Source organism: Parus major, chromosome 2, assembly GCF_001522545.3.
Source record: "Parus major isolate Abel chromosome 2, Parus_major1.1, whole genome shotgun sequence".
NCBI classification, from domain to species: Eukaryota; Metazoa; Chordata; class Aves; order Passeriformes; family Paridae; genus Parus; species Parus major.
The window spans coordinates 148,106,622-148,127,467 of record NC_031769.1 but is presented as its reverse complement, the minus strand read 5'-3'; the positions used below and the strand labels follow the sequence as shown (position 1 = coordinate 148,127,467).

General features: G+C 41.3%; 1 protein-coding gene across 13 annotated transcripts in view; it reads left to right on the top strand.

Annotated features, from left to right (window-relative positions):
• The window catches only part of TSNARE1 (t-SNARE domain containing 1), a 449,947-nt gene that overhangs the window by 259,958 nt on the left and 169,143 nt on the right, over positions 1-20,846 (top strand). For all 13 annotated transcript variants that reach the window (XM_033512481.1, XM_015619054.1, XM_015619058.1 and 10 more), the window contains 2 exons: positions 8,070-8,142; positions 19,442-19,524. In XM_033512481.1, the coding sequence (XP_033368372.1) occupies positions 8,070-8,142; positions 19,442-19,524 (156 nt within the window). The remainder of the gene's footprint in view (positions 1-8,069; positions 8,143-19,441; positions 19,525-20,846) is intronic.

Genomic DNA, 20,846 nt, shown 5'->3' with positions numbered 1-20,846 from the left:
TCAAATCAATGTGGTTATTGCCCAGCTCTTGCAAAAAGAAAAGGGATCTGTTGCTCATAAAAGCCTTTTCTTGGACAAGGCTGTGGATTTTTGTTGGTGGACAATTTTGCTCTGGTTTGCATGGATTTTGTGTTTACCTTTTTTATTGTATTTAATTTTTGCTTTCAGAGTGTCTGGCCAGCAAATTTCACAAACCCTAAGCTACAATCTCTGTTTGAAATGCAAATGGGTATCCTCTACTGGGACAACCTTCATCTTCACTGAGAATTTTTATTCCTGGTCTACAAAGGCCACAATGTCAGACATTTCATTATCTCTGTTCGTTTTGGGTCCTTCATGTAATTACTTTTGTGCCATTTGATTAGCCTATACACATATGTGAATTAACTCAGAAGGAACTCCTTAATTCAACTCCAGGGAGCTGGGAAAGGTGAGAAGGCAGAAAATCCCACAAAAACCTTTCTAGCATATCAGAAAACAGAAGCAATATTTCTGATCTGTGAGTCTCTTTCATATCCAGCCCAAGGGTTTGTTGGAAAAGCAAGGATATTAATCTTTCTTTAGTGGTGAAGTAGATAGAAACTTGGCTGTAGGAGAGTAAAAGTTTGGATTCGTAGTGTGGGTGCAGAAACTTTCTTTTGTAAAAGAAAATAAATCAAAGAATCACAGATTTGTTTGGGTTGGGACCTCAAAGACCACCCAGTTCCAACCCCACTGCCATGGATCAGGTTGCTCAGGGTTATTGCTTCCAAATATGCATTTTAACATCCCAGAGTCTTGTTCCAGCTGTGCTAACAAGGTACAGGAACATCAGACATTCAGTAAAGAGAAATAAAATTGCAGCACCTTCCCATTTGGAGAGCAGAGCTGATGTTCACTCTGGAGAGTAATGAAGTCACTTCCCTCTTCATTTCCTGAGTTTGTGGATCTCCCTTCCTGTTTCACTCTTTGTTGACTTCATGAGTGTCTGGTGGAAGAGGAGAGTGATGGGGATGAAGGAAGGGCAGGGGACTGCAAAATATGTAAATTCCCATGCTCATCTCCATAATGGATGATTTTGGAAACATTCTCCACTTGCTCTGCACCTCGAGTTTGCAGCATAATTCTTTTGTTTTCTATATGCCTCTGTCCCTCTCCTCCACACTTGTGAAGCCCCATCTGGAGCAGTGATTCCAGCTCTGGAGTGTCCAAGGCCAGGCTGGATGGGGCTTGGAGCAGCCTGCTCCTGTGGAAGGTGTCCCTGCCCATGGCAGGGGTTGGAACTGGGTGGCCTTGAAGGTCCCTTCAAACCCAAACTCTTCTGTGGCTTTATCATTCTGATTTCATGATGACACAACTGCTGCATCTCAGTTTTTGGATGTGACCCCTTCCTGCTCACATCAGTCCTGCTCTCCCTGATATCAAAACTATCAGAGCATTAACTTGAAGACAAAATGGAATCAACACACCTTTATTCTTTTTTCTTTTTTGATTAAAACTATGCAAGGAAAACAAATTCTTCTTTTATTTTCTTTTTTGTTTACTTGCCTGTTATCAGATCATATCAGTGTTTGTGCTTATTTTACACCAGAGTGTTTAGCCAGGAAAAAGAAGTCCAAGATTTAAGGTCTGTTTTCTGCTACTGTAGATAGAAATAGGCTATGTTTATATCCCTGCAATCTGCTAAGCCTCAAATGTTCATTTAACACCTGGTGTATATTCAGGGCAAGTTAATCTTAAAATTATTAGTGTCTGTCTGTATACAGTGGCTGTTTATACAGGTGGGAGTGTTTGTGGTACATGAGAATACATGTGTTTATGTGCCTCTATAAACACCCACAGGTACATACATACAGGAATTCACAGACCTTTACAAACGGATGAATTTAAATGAAATTTCGGGTGTTAATTAATTTGAAGATCAGAATCTAAGTTGGTGAAAAGAATGCTTTAAGTGGTCTTTGATGCTTTATTATATTTCCCAAATATAAAGTGAGGATATCTACATAGAAACAGAAGTATTGATGACCTCCTCCATTAACACCTCTCCTATTTCCAGATCCAAAGGGTTTTTAGAAGAGCAAACTACTTCTTCCCATGTTTGTGTTATTGTATTTCCCTTAGACAACACTGACAAGGGGAAATGACTTTAAACCAGTAGAAGGCACATTTAGATTGGATATTAGGACGAAATTCTTCCCTGTGAGGATGCTGAGGCCCTGGCTCAGGTTGCCCAGAGAAGCTGTGGCTGCCCCATCCCTGGAAGTGTTCAAGACCAGGTTGGATGGAGCTTGGAGCAACCTGGGATAGTGGAAAGTGTCCCTGCCCATGGCAGAAAACTGGAACTGGATGATCTTCAAGGTCCCTTCAACCCAAACCATTCTGAGATTTCATGATTCTGATTCTGTGATGATACAACTGGCAGGATTTGTGCCCCTGTGGGGGATCCACACGAAGAACTGCAACCCATGGGAAGGGCCCAGGTGAGAGGAGTTTGTGGGGGACTCTCTGCCTTGAAAGGGACCCCACAGGGGAGCTGGGGAAGTAAGAAATGTGCAATAAACTGACCACAGCCCCTGTTCCCTATTCCCCTGTGCCACAGCAGTGGAGGAGGGAGAGAACATGGAAGTGAAGTCAAGTCCATGAAGAAGGGAAGTTTGTGGAGAAGTGTTTTAAGATTTGGTTTTATTTTTCATTACCCTACTCTCATTTTGATTGGTAACAAATGAAACTGATTTACCCAAATCAAGTCTATTTTACCCATGACAGTAACTGATGACTGATTTCTCCCTGCCCTTACCTCACCCCAAAAGCCTTTTGTTATATTTCCTCCCCGCTATCCATCTGAGGAGGGGAGTGACGGAGCAGCTTTGGTGGGTGTGTGACATCCAGCCAGGGGCAGAATGAGCAGAACACCAGCTGGCAGCTTGCAGGATCTCTGTGCTCATCCCTCTTGAGGTGCCCTCTGCAGTGGCCTCAGCTCTCCCTGATGAGCTCGAGGCGTCTCACCTCCCGCAGCCTCTCCATTTGGATTTGGTGGACAGGAACCCCCTTCCTGATGTGTTTCCTGAGCTGGTGTCCCCAGGTAGCTGCTGGACTGGCATCCCAAAGCTCGACAGGACTACTTTAATTATGCAGCACAGTCCTACACTCCCTGAGATGACACAGACCTCTAAGACAGCAAAAGAGAGAGGAAATGTGCACAGGCAAGAGAGGGAGAGAGAAACTCCACACTCTGGCTCTTGTTGAGTCCCAGAGGAGACCTAACTCAGTCTGTAATTGCTGTTCTGGATGGCTTCTGCCCTCAAAACAATTTTCTGCTGGTCTGTTGTTGCTTAGGCTGAATCAGGTTGATTTATTGAATGTCATTTTTTTCTCCCCAGCCATAGACAAGAGAAAAATATTTGTTGAAAGGCTGTTGCAGGAAGATTTAGTTTCTGCCTATCTTGCATCAGAAGCTTCCTCACGTTTTATATTATTTTTTTTTCCTTTTCCTTTCCTCACCCTGTCTCTCAGAAAGGAATAAGGGCAGACAAACACCATGCTCTGATTTGTCTTCCCATGTCCACACATGGTTGACCACAGGGTGGGAGATGCCCCACAGCTGTTGCAGACAGGACAACACACAAGGAACATCTCATCATCTCTTTGGCAAAACATCACAGACACCACAAAGGACTGTTGGTTAATTTTTTTATTTTTTTTTTCTTGTTTCTTTACTTTTTCCCCCAAAGGTAACAAGCACAGGGGGTTTGTTTTAGTTTAATGAGTTTTGGAGTGCTTCTGTATGCAGAAATGCACACATGGACTTTATAGGACATCTTTTAGGATCTCCTTGAGGTTTATTTTATAGCTCTCCTGGCTGCTTGCTGCAGTGTAGATGACAGGTCAGAATGTGACCTAGCTTGTAAAAACTCAGCAGCTCCTGAATATTGAGGTAGCAATTAATTTAAATGCTAATTTATAGTCCTTTAAAGAAATGGATGGCTGGTTTGTGAGTAAACACAAAAGCACACGTGCTAAATAGGATAGACCACTGATACTTCTGATCCCATTTTTATACAAACCTAAGTCAAACATTCCTAGAAATGAGTGTGACTCTTCCCTTGAGGACCTGAGCTGACACTGATAGAGGAGGCTGGGATCTGGCTCCATGTGAGGGAGGAATTATTGACTACACAGATTTGTTCTGTGTCCTTCTGAGGAGAACATGTTCCCTTCTCCAGTTTATATCACACCCTTCCCATGGCAGGAATACAACAATGTCTTTAGGATATCATTAAGGTCAGGGATATGTTGGAAGTTTTCAGTGTGAATAAATCTTCACCCCACAAAGCATGAGAGTGGAAGAGAAAAGAGGTTTGCTTATTTTCTGTCTTGCAAATACTTCAGTAATGCTCATTCTGTGGGGAAATGTGGGATTTCTTGTTCCCACATTGGTGACAATGTCTGGATTTTATAACCTGACTTGTTCACAAATTAATTTCAAAAGTGTTGAAATCTTCATCTTGTTAAAGCAAAAATTGGGAAATTTAAATTTCTGGTTTATCTGCAAAATCATATTTCCAACCACTTTTGTCTCAGACTTGGAAATTCAATTTTTGTCCCAAAATCTCAGCACTGTGCAGTGACATTATTCATTTATTGAGTCAGGTTAAGTGACTCAAATAGTCCTGTCATTTTAACCTCATACTTTCTGTTAAAAACTTCCCAAACTAATTTCCCCTAGTGGGAGTTAATCCCCTGGAACTTAATGGCCTCAAATTCTTTTACATCTCTGGTTTTCTCATCTATCACTTCTCTGCATTTTTGGTCATCTTTAGGTACTGCCATTTCATTTTATTGTTGACTAGTTTAATTCTTTTTGTTCCAGAATGGGTGATATTAAATCCTGTCTTCTAATCTGAATTGATTTCTCCTTTTTTTTGGGGAAAAAAAAAGAGGATTTATACAGAACTGTTTAAACCTGTCTCCCTCTTGCTGCAGAATACAGTGAATGAATTGCTGCCAGACAGGAGAGGCTGGTGTTAATTAAAACCCAGGGAGCCCCAGCATCGTTAACTGTCAGGGAAACAGAATTTTGGGAATGGTGGTGTCTGCTGCACTCCTGGGCTCTGTGGAGTCAGAGATTTAGGAGGAGCTGTATTTCATTGTGAATTCTGCAAAGTGTGTGCAAGCATGGGAAACCAAAGGCAGTCTGATTTTCCTAACAAACTCTGGCACCTGGAAAGTTCAGAGGTACTTGGGGATGGAGCAGACCTGGCAAGAAGGAGCAGGAGAGTAGCTCCAAGGGATATTCCACTATGGAAGGTCTTTATTTCTGGGTATTTTTCTTTCTTCTATTTCTTCCTCTGTTTTCCTTACATATATCAAGGACTTTGAGACTTCACCTTGCCAGGTTAAATTATTCAACAGATTTCTGGCTTCAGGCCAGATTGCTTTTGTGCTCTGTGCTTTATAACTCACCCCTGTTTGTTTTTCCTGAAGTGCAGTAGTCGCAGTTTTTCCTTCCTCACAGCTCAGCGCTGGCTCTCACTGATGCATATTTGCTAAACAGTAATTTTAAGTGTTATTGCAACATTATGGAAAGGATCTATACTCTGCAGCTGCAGATGGTTGGTTTCATGTACCTGAATACAAATGGCAAAGCTGAACCAGCACCGTTCGCGCACAACGTTGAATTTTCCTTCTCGTTCTCCCATCCCTCACGGAATATCTGGGGATCAGGACATAGACAGCCCAGCTCCTCATGGCTAAATTACCTGGGAAGGGTCCTCTAAGAAGTCAGTGTATCATCTGTTTTATTCCAGTGGAAATGCTTGGGGTGGCTGGGGGTGTGTGTAATTCAATATATTGCAGTGAACTCTGTCTAGCCAAATGTACGTGCAGAAACATATTCATGAGTTTTAAGCCACCTTCACTTAAAGTTCTGGAAAAGAAGCACCACAAAGTAAAGCAGATTGAAGTGTAGAAAGGATTGTCCTAATATTGCAAGGAACAAACATAAAAAATTACATCAGTGACAATTTAGCCAAGAGACACAAATCTGCATTCTGGGCTTTTTTAGTATTATTATTTTGTTGTTGTTGTTTCTATTTTCCTTAACCATCTTCTGAAAATCAGTTAAACAAGAGCAGAGCAAGACATTAAAGTTAATTCTCAGTTCTTCACATTTTGCTGAACTTTAACTTTCTCCCTTGAAATATTTTTACAAAAAGCTCAGAAAACTTCCCTACACAAAAAATATCACCCCTAATTTCTCCGTATTTCTTGGTAATGATTTACTAACACAGTGCTCAAGTACAATCTCAAATTACTTAAACTTCATTTCTTTCCAAGATATTCTGCAGTATTTAAAAGTTACCAATTAATACCATCCATAATTAAAGCTTCATTGTGCTTGACAAGTGAAGGAATAAAGTGCATTTTGTGGTGCATTACCTAGTCCTTGGCTGGGGGAGTGTTTTTTTTGCTTTATTATGATTTCTCACAGCTTTTTCAATCTTTCACTTTTCCTACATCTTCAGTTATTCAACATTTTGGTCTATTCTAGCACTCACAGTGGGACTCCCAGACCTCATTTTAAATTGATGCAGTTCTATTTCATTACGTGTTGAAGTGTTGTGCCAGTTATATTCTCATAGCAAACTTCAAGAGAAGGACATGGATTCATTTTGCACCATTTTCCTAAATTTGCTAGTAGGGAAATGGAGTTCTTTAAAAAATGTGGTGGAGGCAATTGGATCTTTTGGGATGGAAATAGAATCCCAGAGTGGCCAGGCTGGAAGGGACCACAGTGGGGTCACCTGGTCCCACTTCCCTGCTCCAGCCATCCCAGAGCACAGGCACAGGATTGTGCCCAGACAGTTCCAAAACTTCTCATTATCCTGCTCTGATTCTTTTAGAAATAAATTCAATTAAAATCTGTCTGTTTTGCCTGTGCTGATATTTGGAGGGTGAAGTCTCCTGGTCCTTCTCTCAGCTTGTGAACCCTTCATTATATTTCCAGTCCCCTGTCTACTTAGGGAGGGGAGTGGTAGGGCAGATTTGGCGGGTGCCTGTCATCCAGCCATGGTCAAACACTCACAGGATTCCATGGACTTACAGTTTGCCAGGCAAAGAGATCTTCCAGATCTGTGGAATCTCCATCCTTGGAGGCAGACAAATCCATGCCCTGAGCACCCTACTTTAGTTTCCTGCTCTGAGAAAGTCTGTTGGGCTAAATAATTTCCAGAGGTTCCTGCCCATTTCAGTGTTTCTGTGATTCTCTGACTTGTACAGATGAAAAAATAATGATACATCCTTTTTTGGTGTCTTTTTTTTCTGCTCTGGTAATGCTGCCTTACTGGTAGTGCATTTAGCAGTGTCTATATTATTATGTCTATTATTGCTAAATTAATTCTTTTTACAAGGCACAGTGTCGTACGATGTCAACATATGCTCACATTGCTCTTTTATACTGTAAGTGCTCAGAAATGAAGGAAACAAACTCATGGGTAATTTGCTGTGTTTTCACAGAGAAAATTTCATAGCTGAATGTAGTTACTTTTTTTTTTTTCTTTTTTTACTATGTGAAAACATATAAATGAATCTGTTCATCAAACAGCTCTTTCCTTATTGCCCTACCAATAAGGTAATTTGAAATTCAGGAAGTTTTCAATTGTCTCTCCACCAGTTTATGAATAGCATCAGATGATTCTGTGCTGAGAGATGGCCTTTTTCTGTGTAGGAGAGAACAGTCTGGGATGAATGGCCTGCGTCACCAATAACTTTTTTATAAAAAGAAGGGTTTGCCGCTGTTGTTTTTATTGTTGTTTTTCCTTAGTCCTCCACAATTCTGAAAAACAACCATAAAATCTGATCATTCCACTTGTTCCCCTCACAAGGCTTAAGTCAGCTGGCTGCCTTAGATCCAGAAAACCACGGCTCTGAGGGAATTTTTTACTGCTGGAGCATTATAACTTTCCTTTTTACACTGATGAAGATTTCTGGGTTTGTGTTTTTCTTTTGCCAAGCCGGTCTGCGGAACGTGCCTTTCCTACTTGGATATTCCCCATTCCTCGTTAATGTCAGGATTTCTGTCTTTTCAGAGCGACATGTTGGACGTGAACCAGATCATCAAAGACCTGGCCTCCATGGTGCACGAGCAAGGAGACACAATAGGTGGGTGTCACATGAAAATTATGGCCTTTATTGCCCTCTTCCACCATCCCAAAATGATCTTGTCCCTCATGAGCAGCCCTCTGTTGGTGCTGAGATTATCTTCCCTGTGTTCTGAGCATTTTGTACATCCAGAGCTGTTTGGATCTGACAAGCTGCCCTGTGCAATAAGGTTCTTATGTTATGGACAGTTTGCTGGTATATTTAGCATAAAATAGAATTCACAGGGAGATGAATCCATTCCCTTTTGACTGTAAAAAGGAAGCTGTAGAATATATAACATTAACTGGAAAGGGATCCAATTTTTCCTTTCTACTTGGAACTGTAATTAAAAAACAATAGTAGTGGAAATTATTGTTATGATTATTGATGAAATTAGAGAAAATTAAGCAGCTTTTTGTTTCCAAATAGAATTTTCATTCCACATAGCAGGGTGTATCTAATTAAATTTACAGAAGCCAGACATCAAGATGTGCTCATATACAGTCTGAAGTTTCTGCCCATTAGTTGATCTGTTGTTCACCAGCTATGAATAACTAAGAAAAAACTGGATGGAGAAAACTGTGAAAAGAGATGAGACTCTAGCCCTGTCTTTTGGAGCAGCCCATGGCTGAGAGACACCAGCTCTTGTGAACAGCAGGATTAGAAACTTTAGATCAGCCCTCTCTGACCTTTGTCACTGCTCTTTTCTGATGTTGTGAAGGAAAATCAGATTTTTTTTCTCTTGTTTTTGTATGTACAGCAATAACAGGTGGCACTTCTGAGACAACTTCCCACTTTTAAATTTGGGAGCTAAGAGTCCTAAGGGCTGGTTGAGGGACCTAAACTCCAGAGCAGCAGGATTTGTGGGGATATTTCTCACCTGCAGGCTCAGATGGAGTTTTCACTGGTGCTCCTGGGAGCAGGAGAAGTCCTAAGACAGCCATATGCAAATTTTAAAAACAGAAACTCTTCTCTGCTTTTCTGGATTTCTTTACCGAGTTCATATCTCTGCAAATTTCCATTACCATAAGATATTTCCTTTTACACTGAAATGAGTTATCTGAGTTATATACACCCCTCTGAGAAACACCATTCATGTTCACAGGGGCAGCAAAAAAAATTTCAAAATTGTATTTAAAATCAGCTTTTTAGTATATTTTCTTTTTTTCTTCTTCTTATTTTCTTTTTTTTTTTTTTTTTTTTTTCCTTTTTTTTTTTTCCCCCTCCTGATGCTTGATGCTTTCTCTCTTGAAAGCTTATTTTTGTACATGGATAGCTTTGGAGCCTGATTCATCTCTAAAAGCACATCAGATGCTAATGCCTTGAGGGACATGACAACATACATCAGCTAGCTTCAAGATCCTCACAACTCCTTTTCTTAAGGCAATATTTATTATTTTAAGATTTTACCCATGCATAGAAGCCATCCCAGTATTAACTTCCCTGTGAGAAGCTGTTAGACTAAGTAGGACATTTTGTCTTTGAGCCAAAAATAAGGTTTTGTGGGGCTTTTTTGTTGTTGTCCTTCTTCCTTTACACTCCAGCAGATTTTTAACAGTTTTTTAAAGGAATATCTTTTAATTCTAACAGGCAATTGAGGTATCTTCCCAACCAATTGCTGAAGGGTCCCACTGTTTATCTTTTGACATTCAAAGTACACAAAAGTAAGGGAGATAAAGAATCAGGAGGAAAGAGATGTTGAAACCCCCCAGTGAAAATTCCATGATGACAAGAGACCGCTCTCCTGGCACTTGTTTTATTTTATTTTTTTAGTCCTTTCCTCTGACATGCGTGGAATGAAAGCTCTGTGTGTGCTTGTATAGGAAACACAGGGAAAATACAAAAACAGGGAATATGAGATGAGTCCCTCAGAAGAATGTTCCCAGAGAAAATCCCTCTTTGGTTCACCTGAGCTGGGGAGAAGTGTGGAGAGTTTGTCTGGTCTGGGCCTTAATGAACACTTTGATAACACTCCCTAGGGGACAGAGTGATTTCTGTCATGCAGGGAAGAAATAAAATGCAGACTTGGGAGAGGATATCTCTGTTATTTTACGTCTTCTACAAACAAACTCTGAGCCCAAGTTCCTGGTCGTGGCATCTCTTTCATGCAAATATTTAATTATGCATTACCACATCAGTGAGCCCAAGCCTTTGAGACCAAAACAAGCCAATGGCCTGGGTTAGCTGGGAATCAGCAGAGTCTTCCCAATATAATCCTGCAGGAGCTCTCGGCAAAGGCATCCCAGTGCAGCTTCATCATGTGGGCTGAGGGGAAAGAGGGCAAGGAGGAGGACACCAACAGGAGAAAACAATAATTGGCTGTGGAACTGGTGTTGGTGGGTGTTTGGGATTCTCTGGGACCCTGTTTGTGGATTTGCAGACTGGTGGGATCCACCACATAAAGAGACATTTAGTAATGGTGGGGGAGGGAGGTGAGGAATCCACAGCAGCCCCATGGGAACAGAGGACAGGATTGCTGAAAATGGGGTGGTCTGGCAGGAAGGGCTCCCAAAGTCACCAAAATGAGGTGTGAGCAGGGTCACCTTCAGACCTGGACATGAGCAGGGAAGTGGCTACCAGGCACCACCGTTATGGACAAATATCCCAAATCCTCTGCAGGAGCTGAGCACTGCTGAAAGCACAAAGGATCGGGACTAAACGTGAGGTGTTAGAGATCTGTGTGAAGTTGCAGGGCTGGTTTTGTTGGGATCATGGAGATGTGGTGGAAGTGTTGCCTTGGAGGGATGTGAGCTCTGCTAGGATGGGCAGGGTAGGAAAATGATGAGGAAGTGTTGCCCTTTATAGAGCTGGAGTGAAGGGGATGCTGCCTGGGGATGGATGAGAAGCTGATGGAAAGTTTATGGGTCAGGATTAAAAGGAGGACAGGCAATGTGGATGAGGCCCTCTAGAGACAGACAGGAACAGCCTCACCTCTGGTCCTCATGGGGGATTCCAACCACCCCAGTATCAACTGGAAGGACAAAACAGCAGGGCATAAATATTCCAGGAGGTTCTGGTGTGCCTCGTTGACAGCTTTGGGGATCTGATGTACAAATGGCAAGATCTCCAGATGGCCAGAAGAGGTTGGTTCATCTCCACTGAATTTTACTGTCATGGCAGCAGAAGGATTCTGAAGCCAATGCATCCCAGGATTCAAGGCTTGGCACTGTGAGAAGTAAATTATGTTGGAGGTTATTGCAACAGCAACAATAACTCCTTTCCATGCTCATAGATGGCCACTCAAGTGAACTGTGAGCTCCCAACAGTCTGAAACATTCCCAGTATTTCACACTGAGCATCTCTATTTTATATATGAGAGCTTCTACTTTGATTTGTGGCACTGGCATATGTATGCAAACTTCCATGGAATCAGTTTTGTGACTGGTCTTAGGGAGAGGAGAATCCTTAAATCCTCACTTCCTCTGAAGGAAGTGTCAACAACACAGCTGCCAATATTTGTATTGGAACCTGATGAAAGCAAGTGCATGTTTGTCCAATTTGTAAGCTTCTGTTTATCTTGTAACTGAGAATAAAGTTGACCTGAATAGGAGTTAGTGCTCTTTTTTTTTTTTTGCCCATGGCAAAAGGAAATGATCTGTGTTTTAGAAAAGCTGTTTTTCCATGCTACCTGTGTATGGAACCTTAATAGTTATGCCAGAATAACGTTCAAAACCTACATCCCTTATCTAAACTGCTCTAATTCAATTCCACCACCTCTATCACTGTTTAAAGCTCCACTGAATTTCACAAAGCCACAAGGAAAGACCCTCATTGTTCTGAAAACATTTTACACTTCTAAGGGCATCACATTTCTAACTCTTTTGAGCAGTTTTGCAACCAAGCTTTGTGTGTCTGTAACCTTCCCAACTCCCAAAAATGGGAAAAGATCCCAAGCTCACATAGTGGCCACCTGTTTTAGTATTGCAAGAGCAGCACCACAGGAAGGAATTTACCAGTTCTCTACCTCTTTGTCCAGAATTAATGTACACAAATCTGTCTTTGCACTGCAAATCTCTCTGGCTGAAAGAACCATGGAATCACAGGACAATCTGGGTTGGAAGAGACCTTAAATATCAACCACTTCCAACCCCTCTGCCATGGGCAGGGACGCCTTCCACTATCCCAGGTTGCTCCAAGCCACATCCAGCCTGGCCTTGGACACTTCCAGGAATGGGGCTTCTCTGGACAACCTGTACCAGGGCCTCACCACCCTCACAGGGATGAATTTCTTCCTACTAAGCCTACTCTATTTTAGTTTCTGGCACTTGAAGGCCACAATTGGGTCACCAAAACCCCTTCTCTTTTCCAGTTTGAACAGTTCCAATTGTCTCAACCTTTCCTCTTAGGAGAGGTGCTCCATCCCTCTAATTGGTGGCTTTCTCAGAACAGATCAATGTCCTACTGTGTCACAATTAAGATTTCCTCAGACTTTGTCTTTAGACCAATACTTATCCAGACTTGGATGTTGGTGCTACTTAGCTTTCACTTCACTCTTGAAGTCTGGACTTTTTACATGTAAAAATAACCGGGTTTAAAAAATTCTTAACGTGATCTAAAGTCATTGTTCCCTCACTTTACAAACATCTCTGCCTGGTGTCTGTCAGGCTGGAGCTGAGAGAGCTGGAAAAAGAAGTAAAGACATGGCAGCTGCTGGATTCCTTCAGTCAGGAGGAACTTCTTGAGGGGCCAATGTGTTCAGTCCCTGAGTGATGCTGCCATTCACTGAAGTGCCATGTTCTCACATTTTTCATGGTGATGGCAACAATAGCCATAAATTTCCTTCTAAGGAAAAGATATCTGCATGAATGCAAACAGGTTGCTCATTTTGGAAGCTTTGGAATACAGGGAGAGTTTTTTCAGTTTGGGGTTTGGGGTTTTTTAATTATATTTTTTTATTTATTTTTATTTTTTATTTTATTTTTTCCTGTGAAATCAAGTCTACTTTGTTGCCTTTTTGCCCTGAAGGCTGGTTTGACATGTAAACACTCTCAGAAAGGTCCATCAACACATCCTCCACCAGTCTGACTGCCTGGATGGCACAGCCTGTTGTCAGACTGCAAGCTGAGTTGGGAAATCATTCAGCTGGAGCCTTAACTAAACCCTCCCGAGTTATGTACCTCAGCTGGGACATCTGCAGAAAATGAACACGTCTTGAGAACGGTCCCCAAATACCTGAATGCAGCAGCTTTAATATCTCTGATCTGAATGTGGCCTGCAAAGTCTCTCATTTGGTTAAGATTCCTAAGTGATCTCAGAGGAGGCTGTTATGGGAATGTGTACATTCATGTTCTTATTGGTTCCTAATGGATTGGGAAATCTTCTCTTGGCTGTGTTGCTTTTAGCCACTTGATAAGACCCAGAGTGACGTGCCAGTGAAAAATCATTCTGTGATTCTCTGGTGTATTTTGTGCCACTTTTCCCTGTTTCTCTGAACAGCTCTCTGGGCAGGGCTGGACAGCCTCAGCTTTCATGTGAGGCATTGCTTGGTGGCCTCTGCTGTGACAGAGTTGTTGGAGCCAGGCGTGGGCTCCTGTGATCTCTGACCGACTCATTTGACTCGAGATAACAAGCAACACAAAAATTGCATGAGCTTTTGTGTTTGTCTCCTCCTCCTGCTCCCTGTGAGTGTGATTTCTGCGCCATCCCTCGCGTGAGGACTCTCACATTTAGCTCTGGTGCTGGCAGAGTTGGTGAGACAGCACATGCTGGTTTACAAGGAGAAGAGTGATGGGCGACTCCACACTTGCAAATTTACTAACGCCTAAAGATTTGTCTGCTGTGTTTGTTCCTGTGTTTGACCCTCATAATGTGATTGGGCTGGTATAATTACAGTTAATGAGCCAGCTAATTTTGTACAGAAGCAAGGCTCTTCCTTCCATGAGGTTTATTGCCACCCGTAGGATTCTTCTCACATCAATTTTTCCAAAGCAGTTTTTGGGAAGTTGGAATTGCTGTAGTCTCAGTTTCTGCTAATGCTGCAATTGAGCAGTAAATGTCAGAAAGGCAGAAGCTGCTCAGGTGGGTGGTTTATTTCTGCTGGGAGGTGCAATTCTCTGCCAGGCTGTTTGGGAAACATGGCTTGAGCAGTTTAAGTAAATCAAACAAGCCATGTGAAGCAAAAGAAGTCAAGCAAGTTGTAAATACCAGTGACCTTACTTGGTAGGTAAAATATATGATCTTTTCAAGACAGCAATCAGAAATAAAATATATTTATTTCTGTGAATCCACACCTCTACCAACCTTATTTATTCCAGTGACAAACTCAGATTGAAACTTCTTTCATCAGCAATAGGACTTGATAACTCAGCTGTGTGATGGAAAGTGAGTTTTGTGTTAATTATAGGCAAAACCAGACTTCTGAAAAATGCTGCATGCAAATGAAATTAAGGGATTTATCCAAACTGTTTCAATTCACAAACTGGATTTGGAAAAAAGAAATTTGATCTTTACTTCTTTTTTTTTAATTTGTAAATGTAAAGAAACGTATTTTATTTTTTTTTAATTTGGATGTTTTCCATAATTAAAAAAAAAAAAAGATGTGTTGAGCATAAATCACAAGGAAAAGGTTACCCAGAGAAATTATGGACTCCCCATCCCTGGAAGAGTTCAAGGCCAGGTTGGACAGGGCTTGGCACAACCTGGAACAGCACAAGGTGTCCCTGCCCATGGCAGGAGGTTGCAACAAGATTATTTTAAGGCCCTTTCCAATCCAAACCATTCCATGATTCCCTGATTCTATGAAAATAAAGGGTGTGCTGCAGGCAACTACCTGGAATTTCCCATTCAAAGCTATTTGAGCTGTTTTCCCCTGTAAGTTACTTTCAGAGATTTTTTTTGGGAATAAAAAAGTCTGACACACCCATAAATTGCTTCACCAAAAAACACCTCCTGTTGAAATAACTTTTTTTAATCAGGAAATGAAGGAAATCAGGAAAAAAAATAAAATTAATAAGGTCTGTTGCAGTGATATAATATCCTCACATGTGCTAATTTTGTGGGTTTAAAGGTAGAGCCTTGGATGGATTTTCCCAGGCCACCTGAGAGCATCTATGGGAATTAAGGACCCCTTGTACGGGTGACTGAGAGTGGGCAGTGGTCACTGGGCCCAGAACCCTCAGGACACTCTTCTTATTCTTACTCTTCTGTGGCAAGCACCAGGAATTTGAGGCCACTTTTCTCTGTAAGAAGGAGCAGTAAATTGCTTTCCAGATGCCCAAGTGACGATATTCCTGCGCTCTGCCATTTAGCGCCGAGCAGATGAGAGGAGGTGCCTTTTTCCCTGTCAGGACGTGTTGCTTTCCAAGAGATACACACAGGAAAATGTTTGAATTTTAAATCCCTGGGAGATGTATCCTGGCAGGCATGGCAAACCTCTGGCAGGGCAGTACCATTTATCAGCACATCCATATGCAGCAGATACTTGACATTTCCAAGACGCATTTCAAGGACAGCATAAATCATTCAGGAGAAAAAGTGCTGTGAATTTAGGCTGGTGTTGGGCCCTGTAGCCACTTTTATTCATTCAGACCAAGGGGTTTGGGCTGTTGGCTGAAGAAAACCAACAGGAGGAGCTGGTTATGACATTTTAGGGTACTTTAAATACTCTTTCCAGGCCTGCCTGGAAAATGGTGCTGACTGGTTGTTCAGTGCCTCAGTCCTTTCCTCTGAGGGTTGTGATGTGTTGCTGTGTGGAAGAATTAGAGCTCTGCTAAAATCAGATAGCAAGGTAGGTTCTATCTGCCTTTTTTTGGAAGTAAAAACCACAGCTCCTGATGACTCACAGCGCTGAAAATTGTATTTTCTTGCACCAGTCTAAGCCAGTGTGACCCATTTAGCCTGGATTTAACATATGAGCGCAATTATTTTATAAGTCCTCTCGTGTGCAGAATTTATAACTTGATGTTTACACTGAAGTTTGCAAATGACTAACCCTGAGCCATTTTAAACTTTGCTCTGGAAGAGTTGTCATCGTTTTCCTTCCCTTTAACATCCACAATTCTGTCTTCACTAAGCCTGAGGGTCTTTTGTTCATGGAATGACACTCACTTAAAACTTTCCAAGTGCATGGCAATTCGAGTGGGCAAAATTCATTTTCACGCTGAAAGCAATTTCCCTCCAAACTTAGCTTTTAATTAGGAAAGAAACCTCTATGCATTACCAAAATACTCAATTTTTTTTCCTTCTTCTTTTTATTGTGCCTCTCAGTATGCTATATTGATTATTTTTAGCCAGAAGTTGTAGCGATAAAAGAGGGTTAAGCTTATTAAAGTGCTAAAAATAAAAGCATACTATGAAAACCTGAAGGGGCTCATTTTGGTTACTGCCAAGTGGGAGCATTTAGAAATTCTCATTCACGAGCTCACTTTCCTGTCTTTCAAGGGGTTTAGCTGAAATTCTGCCTTGTGAAAGCAATCCATTGTTGCTGCTGTAAAAATTCAGGCCTTGTGAGTGATTCCTTGAAAGATTAGGGCAAAACCCCCACTCCAGCCACTGTCAATCCAGTAATTTCTTTCCCATATAAGACTCATCATTGGTCGTTAGAAGGGCTTGATGTCAGGACACAGATAAACATCTGGAATTGAAAGATCTCTCTTAGGATCATCGTTATTTCCATCTCTGTGTGATAAAGGTGTCACAGAATCATAAAAAAATTGAATCTAAAGCCTGGCTAGCTCTGTCACCTTCACTACTCCTATGATCATTTTTTTTTAGATGAAAAATTATAATTATTTTCCTAATTCTCTGATGTATTTGGTTGCAAACACCATCTGCTTTGGTGCAGCCCTGTCCTTGAGTTTATCAAAACGTCAACTGCATCCCTTTGGGATTTTTGTTTTCAAATTGTACAATAAATTTGTCACCAGAGTCTGAGGGCAGAAAGCTGTTGTGGGATTCAGTTTCTTTGAGAAATTCTGCAGCCAGGGCTGGATTGTCTAATCTGTTTGGGAACAAACTCACTGTCCCTTCATCCCAAAGCCAAAGGGAAAGGCAGATCCCTCCAGCAGGTTTTTTCAGCCTCCTGAGGACCCTGCCAGCCTTGTTTCTCCATCCCCAAGTGAGGTACCTTGGCAAGGAGCCTGAGAGTGGCCAAGGCTGTGAAGCACCACTCGTTCAGCAAAGACTCACTGAAATGTCTGTCAGTGACACAGTCATCACTGACTTATTAAAGTCATTGAATTATTACTTATTTCTTTGTGATCTGAGCCAAATTCCTCTCCTTGCTTTCCTGAGTTAATCAGCAGAAACATCTGGTTAAATTGCTTTACATATTTATGTCTCACTATTGTAGAGTTTCAGAGCTGGTTAGGTGGGGTCTTTTTGCTTGTTTTAGTTTTTCCCCTGTGCCTCGGGATGACGAGCTGCTTCAAAAAATAGAATTTAAATGGGAGCTTTACTTATTTCAAGGCTGGCATTCCTCCACTGGGAGGAGAGCATCAGTTCCACCAGCGCCCAGGCTCCCTCTGAAACATCCCTGGACTCATCCAGGACCTGCAGCACGCATCCTTCTTACCTGGGGAAGCCTGTGCTGGGGAAAACAGAGATGATGCTCGCAAAAACAGCTCCTAAGGTTTGGTTCTCCCATTCCAGGGAGCACTCAGGGGGGTGTGCACAGTGTTTAATTTTATCTAACGGAGGCAAATCTCCTCATGCCTCCCTGCAGGCGGTGGAAAGTGTTGGGCTCCTCTGGAGGGCCTTTTAGGGGAGCTAAATTAAGCTGCTTCTGTGATTTCCTTCTTCCCCAGGAGAAGTACAGACAGATTACTCTTGTTTTAGGAGGATATATTTAATACATTTACCTCTGTAGCTCCTCTCTGCCTAAATGATTAATTTTCTAAGGCTAATCAGCCTTTAAGAGATGTTGAGCAGTGAAGGGTGTCTGCACTAAGATCCCAAGAAACTTTATATACAAGCAAGTTCTGTTACACTGATTAGGCACTTGGGGTTTTGCTCTTTTTCTCTTTTGTTTGTGAGTTGTTTGTTTTTTTTCCTTTCTTCCCTTTTAAAAAGAATATTTTATTTTGATTTATTATTGTAAGTGCATAATTACATTAACAGATTTTTTAACGCTCTTTCATTTAAAATGGCAAAATCTGAATGCAACCACTTTCCACAAATTATCTGCAAACCCTCATTTCTTTGTCCACCACAAAAGTGATGAGATTAATTCCTGTTCTTCCCTTTAGAACCTTAAATAATAAATTGCTTGAATCTTTTGTGGAATGTCTTAATCCAACTCCTGATACTATTAATTGAAGAATTTCCATTGGTTTTATTAAGGATTAGAGAGATCCCTGGAGCCTTATTCTCCACTTTCTACCTGAGGCTGAGTTCTCCTGATCGAGTTCATGCACTGTGGTGTATTTTGTGCTCAAAACCACACATCTGATCAAGAAATAGACCAAGGGCACATCCTCTTCCACTGTGAGCAGAAATTATTAGCTGTATATCTCTTGGGGGACAAGTTGGTCAGGATTTCCAAGATTTCTGCTGGAAAAACAAACCCTTTTTTGCATGTTTTATACCATAGTTATCTTGTTTTCTAAGCACAGTCAGGAGTCAAAGTTAATATTTGTTTTTGATGGAAGTGGAGACCTGCCAGTTGTGATGGGTAGCTGATAGTCTATATTTTCCAGTCTCATTTTGATTCCTTGTGGTCCCTCCAGGCTTCCCTCTGTACCAAACATATCAATATAGGGTGAGATTCTTCTCCTTTAATTGTGGATTCCAGCAATTTGTCTGAATCTGAGCCATTTCACAGACCTCCACTGCAGCTCGGAAATGTGGTCCAGGAATATGGCTTGTGGATTGTTTAATCTGATCAGCTCCTGGGGAGTGGGAGGAATTGCACACCCTGGATTTGCTCTCTGTGCTCCTGTCTGAGATGATTTGATCAAGAACAGACACCTGGGCATGGTCAATAACCCACATGGACCCACATGAATCTCATCCCTGCACTCTAATATTGAGATAATTTCGGGTGCCATGTCCCTTCTATATAATTTAATCTAGGAAATTTATCAGCCTTGAGTCACTTTCTGTTGGATTCCCTGTCACTCTTCCCATTGATTTCGGAAGGAATGGGATGAGAGGCAGCCTCCATCCTGTCAGGGGACACGTGGAGAGCTGTCAGCCCCCCTGCCTCTGACCGATGGGTTGGGTCTTCATCAGAATGGATCAACCCACTTCCTTGAAGAGCAACAGGATACAAACAAGAGGCTGCTCCTCTCTTCATGCCCATGAGTAAATTGCTGAATTGCTGCTGGAGTAAAACCTTTGTTTTATGGTTTTTACCCTAAAATTATCCTCTTTTAATTTGCAGATAGCATTGAAGCCAACATTGAGACCTCTTCTTCTAACGTAGACTCAGCCAATGAGCAGTTGGCAAAAGCAAGTCAGCACCAAGTAAGTGGGACTAAAAAAAAAATCCTACAAATGATTTCAGTGACAGTATTTGCAATAGCCAAAACACCTGGCAGCTGTGAACCACTGGGCACATGGATTTGTGCTACCTGGAAAGATGATAAAGCACATTCTAAGTAGGAACTAAACGTCTTTATATATATAAATATATATATCTATATATATATATATGATTAGATTACCATGGCACAGGCAATTTGCTTTTAGAGCAGTCATTAAGAGATCTGCATATTAAACAGACATTTCCCAGTAGGAAAGTCAACAATTAGCTACTGTTGTTCTTGGAAAGACACCATAAAAAACACATAATTTAAGTGCATATGTGCTTCTGTTTGGTGTGTTTCCCTATAATCAGGCAACAGTACTTTAAGAAAACAACTTGAGTTGTCAAACAACATGATGTGGTTGGTGAATAATGGCTGTGGTGGTGGTGTTCAGCACTTTTCAAAGGCAATTTGAGGGATTTTTTTGTGAAGTGTTTTTTTTTTTCTTCACTGGAGCAAGAATAGAACATAAACACACACACACATACGCACACAAACATTAATCTTTTTGAAAACAGCTTGCCCAGAAAGAACTCTTTGATGGTTATAGTTATTACTTTCTAGGGATGAAGGGGGTGGGGGAAGGAACAAATAAAATATTGTTATCAATTACGTTGTGACTGACAATGTAAGAAAATATTGTTATCAATTGCATTGTGACTGACAGAAGAAAAACCTGCTAGTTATCTTTTTCCTCAAGCATAAATTGGTGATTTCCAGGTGTCTGGAGTTTTGACAAAATGTAGCTGAGGTCCATAAGAGCACATGGTGCCTCTTAGTTCATCCCAGAGTCTGCCACAGCTGATAAATCAATGGAAGATTGGAAAATCATGTCTGGATGACAATTTTCTAAGCCCACTGTAAAATTCAGCTGTTATATTAATTTACTAATTGCTAAGTCAAATTGACTTGAATATTGTTTTGATGCAGAAAACTTCTGGGTTTATTGGTAAATTCTTTATCCAGGTAAAGTCAAGGGTTGGCTAGGGCCTAGGCTTTAAACTGGAAAGATGCTTCTTAACTCATTTCTAACACAAGGTTCTCAATAGTAGCAGCTATGAGATGCTTACAGCACAATAAACTGTTAAAAGGCATTTGTATAAAACAAATGATCAGAAGCTTTAGGTACCAGACCAATTAAACCATTTAGCAGTTGATTTAATCTGAAGCCTCTCCCATGGCAGTTGATCTTCAGCAATGGTACATCTTCGTAAAATTCTGGAAACACTGAAAAATAAGAAAGCCCTAACAAATGAAAAC